Raw genomic sequence first — 6,823 nt, forward strand, 5'->3', positions numbered from 1 at the left:
AGCGTGCCATTTATCTAGGTTAGATCCTATTAAAGTAGGGTCACACCTGATTTCATAGAAAATTTCAGTGAGTTCGTCTTTAAAAAAAACAAGCATTTTCTAACTTAAATAAAGAATTATTCTTGATTAAATGGACATAGTCCAAGAGCAAAGGTGTGCGATAAGAAATCTACTCTTCTAAAGAAGAAATCAAAATTAAAGGGTATTTATTTTCTTAATTAGGATAAATGAAAATCCTATAATTTTTCATTGGTAGGATCTGCTAGGTTGTTCCCATGGATATTGTTCCATCCAATTATGGGGATTCATTAAGCTCAACTTGTTTATAATAGCACTAAAAAAATCCAATGTCTTGGTTATGTGTTTGTGTTTCATAAAAGTTACCATAGGATGAATATAGCGCCATGGATAGGACCACACAAAAATCAAGTTGGGTAAAAGAGAAATGACGAGTCTCTAGTTTGAGCGATGGTTAGATAATCGAGTTGTTAAGGATGTTGCTCTACATTTTTTTGGCCCTTAACGATTACCAGAGGTAATTGAGAGCTAAGTTGTTTGCTCTTGAAAATGGATAGAAGTGCACGATCTATCCTAAAGTCTAGACATATGGTTTAGAGAGTTGTGTTCTATTGTACGGCTGACTAAATTAGAGAATTTATGGAGATCTATTCCATGCTTCATTTTCTTTTAAAAATGGAAGCTTCAATGATCTCAACGTCACATTCTATGTGCAACCACAAAAGTTCACCCTGGCTAGCTTGCTCACCATGGCCTCGTCCTTTCCAAAATCCCATATGATTCACCATCTAACATGGAGGAAAGTGGCGAGTACTTGGTGGTCCTGGCATGCAAGTCTCAGTTTGAGGGTCCACCATCTCTTTGTTGGCTAAGAAGTTCCGAGGAAGTTTCCATCGAGCAGAAATGTAAGCTTCAGCTTTGGGTGTGTATATACATAAAAACATTCTCGATGGACATGCACATGGTAACAGTCCGTGGTTGGCCGCATGAGAAGATGTGTATCTTCTACAACATAGAATTGGAAACAGTGAGCATGGGTGGTAACATAGCAAGATATGAAGGAGAAAGTGCATAGGTTGGTGTTCAGCAACACAATTATATGAGCGCTATGGAATTTTGGAACGAACAAAATCTATGCATTTTTGAGTAAACCATTTGCGATATTTTTGGTAGCTTTCCTTGCCGAAGAGCTAGATCAGCAAAGGTTGTTTTAAAATTTCCTAACTGAGCTCTAGACTTGATAATTAAACACCCAACTGCACACTGTCTATGGAGTGATTTTGAAGGGAATAAAAATCTTCACCTGCCAACTAGCATTTAGTGTGCATGAAAAGGAGCATGGTGGCTTAGGAATGATATTAATATCTATTTATTTAAGTAATTGGATCAAGAGGTATATCAAAGATGAGGGCCAAATCTCTAGAACTATTGTAGATAAGAAATGGGTGTGTCTAGGGCACATCTAGATGTGCTCTAGTTATTGCACATCTAAGTGAGTGAGTCAAGCATAAAGAGAAAAAGAAAAAATAAAAAGAAAGTATCCACACAAATCTCAACGTAAGATCAATGACATAGGATTTAGATGTGCAATACTTATAGCACATCTAGATGTGCTTTAGCAAAACTGATAAGAAATATCTCAGAAATGCCTCAAATCATTTTGCTTGTAAAGCCCAAAACACCTCTAGATTCACGCAAGGGTTCATGTGGGTTGCCAAGGCAGTCAAGTTAGGTTATAGATGGGCTGTGGGTGTGGAAAGAAAATATGGTTTGGGAAGACACTTGGTTTGGTCCCCATAGTTTGTTTAGTTCTAGCTCACGTATACTATATGTTACCGCCAATATGTGAATTTAGTTGAGGTCTGGGATGGTCAGAACATTAAGTTGACATTTAGGCGAGTCCCCCCTCTAAGCTCATGGAATCCTCATACTGCCTTGAGCAGATTGTCAAGGGGATCTCCTGGTCTAGTGCTAAGTATGTCCTCATTTTGAAGTACGACTCTAAAGGGGTTTACACTACTAGTTCTTTGTAATACATTATTAAACAAATTGGGAGGGGGGGGGGGGGGAGAGGTGCAACCTATCTACATCCCCTCTGTGTGGTCTATGACTGTGCCACCCACAGTAAATGTTTTCCTGTAGTTGTTGGCTCATAACAAGCTTATTATGAAAGACAACCTAAAGAAAGAAGTCTTGAAAAATCACTTGTTCTTTGATTGTGTTGGCTAGGCTAACCTGGCAGCTTATTGCTACCTTCTTTAACCTCCCACTAGGACATTGACGGTGTCCTGAATTGAGGGGTGCTAATCTAGTCGGCCCATGATCCTCGGGTTGGGCCGACGGGCCCTCATTCGTGCTCAAGATGGACTCCGGAGGCCGTACGCACGATGCGTGATCAAGACTACCTCCACCGAAGACTTGACGTATACTCCAAGATCTCTCTTGCCGCCTTGCTCCTGGATACCGACCTTGTATCCCTAGATACCCACCCTGGCATGTATATAAGCCATAGGGTTTAGCCCGTAGAGAGGAGATCAACACAATATCATTCACCTAGCCCTGGAGTTAGACCACATATTATGATCTCGAGGTAGATCAACTATGTACTCGATACATCTTCATTAATATAAACAAGAGCAGGACAATAGGGTTTTACCTTCATCAATAGGGCCCGAACCTGGGTAAAACATCGTCTCTCTGTTCTGTTACCATCTGCCCGAGATCCACAGCTTGGGACCCCCTACCCCGAGGCCTGCCGTTTTTGACACCGACAGACATGATTACATATTTGTAGCTAAATATTGTCCTGCTAGACAAAATCAAGTTGCACTTAACTCCATTTGCGCCTATGTTCTTTGGTGCATTTGAAAACTAGGATTGCACATGTTTTGGATAATGCTATTTGGTCTAATATCAAGCAGTTATGGTGGTTGATCTTGGTGACACTACAAAATTGGCTTTGTCATGTTCAAGGATCAACACTTGGTGAAGGTGGAAGCATTCTCCCAAATATTTTCTACTCAAATCAGACATCCACACTAACTGTTAGTGGGGTGAATGACCTGGAAGATAGCGCATAAGGTATCTTAGTCATGCACTTTTGTCAGGCTAGGAACCCTAGCTTTCCTCTTGCTTCTCCAAGAGCAGGCAATGATATGAAGCTAACCATGCTCAAGCCATTCATTTTGCTGGAGCCGGTGCACTCTCTAAACAAGTTGCCTCTAAAGAGATTCAAGACCAACTCATCTCTAGATGTTGAAGTTGGGTGCAAGCTCCGACCTGATCCGCTATATTGTTAGCTATCCATCTTCTTCTGGCACTAAAACTTGTACTCCCTCCCTTTTTTTACTCCGCATATAAAATTTGGTCAAAGTCAAACTACACAAAGTTTGACCAAATTTATATAAAAAAATGTGAACATCTACAATACTAAAACTATATAGTATGAAAATACGTTTCATGATGCATCAGATAATATTAATTTCATATTGTGAATGTTTATATTTTTTAATATAAAGTTAGTCAAACTCTAGAAAGGTTGACTCTGACCAAACCTTATATATGAACTAAAAAGAAACGGAGGGAGTATGAGATTGCCACTATGTATTTTGTACTGTTTGCTGCAAGCTGAGACTAGTTGTTGAGAACAAGCCTAAACTTTGTTTTTAGAGAACTCTGTTACAATATGGTTTTTGATGATTTATCAAACCCCAGCAGAGGTTGGCCTTTGTAGACGGGTCAAATATTGGGGTTTTGGAAAACATTGGGTACCATGGGCGGAGTTTGTTTTTCTTTAATCATTGGACATTATCATCTTCTTTGCAAAATGTTATAGAATGAGAATCTAATATAAACCAGATTCCCGGTGAGTGAGTTATTAAAACAAAAAAGATTCTCATTCTTTTTCCTTTGCAAAAATAGAAAATTCTCAGTCTCTCTCTCGTTTTTTTAGAATGATTCTCATTCTCTTCTTGCTTAATGCAATCGGTAGAGTGCTTGCCTCGTTGCTCAAAAAAGAATTAACGATCCATGTGATTTAACGAGAAAAACAAGCTCCGCCCATGGTACACAATATTTTAGGCCCAGTTGGGAGGCTAGAACCTGCTGCACGAGCCAATGCCGGTTTTGCCGAGTCCCGGCGCCCTGGATGGAACACCCTCATCCATTTCTATAAATAAGCGAGCTCCCGTGTCCTTCTCTACTTGTAAAATCCGTGCTCCCTGCCCACCGCTCCCCCCTCTGCTCCCACGCGCCAAAACATTCCAACGTGGAGACAGCAGGTACAGCGTGACAACGAGGAAGCCATGGACGTGACCATGGAGGACGTGGTCGGGGATCTCGAGATCTCCGGCTATAGCTCCATCTCCACCTCCCCGTCCTCCTCCCTTGACGACGGCATGGGGCTGTACGGCTGGAATGCGCTCTCCCCGGTCGCCGACTGGGGCCTGTTCTCCTCCGACGACGGCGGCCACGACCTCCACGGCCTGATCGAGTCCATGCTCTGCGATGACGCTCTCATCGGCAAGCCCGACGAGCACCCAACCATGTTCACGGACGGCCCCTGCTACTCCAACGCGTCCGAGCCGAGCAGCACCACCACGACGAACCCAGGCACGCCCGTGCAGCACGACGACACGCCGGACTGCAATCCCGAGAAGGGCCTCCGGCTGCTGCATCTCCTCATGGCCGCCGCCGAGGCGCTCTCCGGCCCACACAAGAGCCGGGAGCTGGCACGGGTGATATTGGTTCGGCTCAAGGAGATGGTCTCCAGCACCAGCGGCAACGCCGGCGCGTCCAACATGGAGCGCCTCGCCGCGCACTTCACCGACGCGCTCCAGGGGCTCCTCGATGGGTCCCACTCCGTCGCTGGGACCAGCAGGCAAGCCGCCATGGCCGCGTCACACCACCACAGCACCGGCGACGTGCTGACGGCATTCCAGATGCTCCAGGACATGTCGCCGTACATGAAGTTCGGCCACTTCACCGCGAACCAGGCGATCCTGGAGGCAGTGGCGGGCGACCGGCGCGTCCACATCGTGGACTATGACCTCGCCGAGGGCATCCAGTGGGCATCCCTGATGCAGGCCATGACCTCACGACCCGACGGCGTGTCGCCTCCGCACCTGCGTATCACCGCCATCACGCGGAGTGGCGGGGGCGGTGCGCGGGCAGTCCAAGAGGCCGGACGGCGCCTCGCGGCCTTCGCGGGATCCATCGGACAGCCCTTCTCGTTCGGACATTGCCGTCTGGACTCGGACGAGAGGTTCCGGCCGGCGACGGTCAGGATGGTCAAGGGGGAGACGCTCGTGGCCAACTGCATACTCCACCAAGCCGCGGCGACGACCACCGTCAGACGGCCCACCGGCTCGGTGGCGTCGTTCTTGACCGGCATGGCCTCTCTCGGGGCCAAGGTGGTGACGGTGGTGGAGGAGGAAGGGGAAGCGGAGAAGAACGAGGAGGAGGCGAGCGACGCCGCGGCGGGAGGCTTCGTGGGCCGGTTCATGGAGGAGCTACACCGGTACTCAGCGGTGTGGGACTCGCTGGAGGCCGGGTTCCCGACGCAGAGCCGGGTGCGCGGCCTCGTAGAGCGGGTCATCCTCGCCCCCAACATCGCCGGCGCCGTGAGCCGCGCGTACCGAGGGACGGACGGCGAGGGCAGGCGCGGGTGGGGCGAGTGGATGCGCGGGAGCGGGTTCGAGATGGTGCCGCTGAGCTGCTTCAACCACAGCCAGGCCAGGCTGCTCCTCGGGCTGTTCAACGACGGGTACACGGTGGAGGAGACGAGACCGAACAAGATCGTGCTCGGCTGGAAGGCCCGGCGGCTGCTGTCGGCCTCCGTGTGGGCGCCGCCGCCACTGTCGGTGCCATCGTCGCCGGCAGACGGGGTGTGCCAGCCCATGGGGATGGCGCCGTCCAGCGGCGGCTTTGGCCGGACGGAGTACGACTACGTTGACTCGTTCCTTGTGGAACCTGCTTACGCGCTAGTCTGAACTCTGAACTTTGCAAGCAGGTTTTGCTTAGTCGATAATAGTTGGGGTAGTCAGCTTTAGCTCGAATCGTCGTGTAAAATATTCACATGTAAAAAATCTAGTTGCTATGTTAGTGTAGATCCCGTTCGTGTGTCAAATACTGTCAATTGCAAGACGTTGAGAGTTGCTAAATCTAGGCCCAATCTACTTCTACTGATTGGCTTCTGACGTATCGGTAGAAATCTGAGTTAGAACATATCAGTGAAAGTCAATTCTGATCTGTGATCCGAATATGACTGACTGTGATGTAGAAACATAATATGACAGACTGAATCTTATCCAGGGGAGATCGTGTCGTGCTGTAACTCCTTAAGCTTGCTTGGTGTTCTCACTTGCTTTGGCTGACAGAGTTTTATCCTGAGAAAATCAGAGACAGGGACGATGATCCTTTCGTTGTCTACACTAATTTCTCATCACTTCACACAGAAACTGCACAACAAGCAATCTCAAGGTCACCAGAAATTGATTTGGCCCTGACAACATATATACACAAGCAACATTATAATAACAAAACAAAAACTATTTTGTTATGCCTTGAAAGACTATTTAAACATAGAGCATTTTGTCTGGTGGCCAACTTTTTGGCCTGCAGATGAGTTTCCGTGACACCCACTAATGCATTTTAAATACCGCTATATGTAACCTGTATAAATTCAAGATTTGAGAAAATCCCCTTCTGCCCCCGAGCTCATTTGAGTTTTGGATGAACAGTAAACTCCGAAAAATGAAAAAAAAAACTGATTCTTTTAATGCAAACTTCAACAAATGTTCTCAGT

General features: G+C 46.9%; 1 protein-coding gene across 1 annotated transcript; it reads left to right on the forward strand.

The window, feature by feature from the left end:
- The first annotated feature begins 4,240 nt into the window (after nucleotides 1-4,240).
- Nucleotides 4,241-6,329, forward strand: LOC123081814 (protein NODULATION SIGNALING PATHWAY 2-like). The gene has a single exon (XM_044504336.1). The coding sequence runs from the start codon at nucleotides 4,323-4,325 to the stop codon at nucleotides 6,006-6,008; it is 1,686 nt and encodes a 561-aa protein (XP_044360271.1). The 5' UTR covers nucleotides 4,241-4,322; the 3' UTR covers nucleotides 6,009-6,329.
- Nucleotides 6,330-6,823: the final 494 nt, after the last annotated feature.

Source organism: Triticum aestivum, chromosome 4A (assembly GCF_018294505.1).
Source record: "Triticum aestivum cultivar Chinese Spring chromosome 4A, IWGSC CS RefSeq v2.1, whole genome shotgun sequence".
In the NCBI taxonomy this organism is placed as follows: Eukaryota; Viridiplantae; Streptophyta; class Magnoliopsida; order Poales; family Poaceae; genus Triticum; species Triticum aestivum.

Excerpts from the sequence above, each read along its gene's own strand:
- LOC123081814 (XM_044504336.1), top strand. The coding sequence starts at position 4,323 with ATGGACGTGACCATGGAGGACGTGGTCGGGGATCTCGAGATCTCCGGC.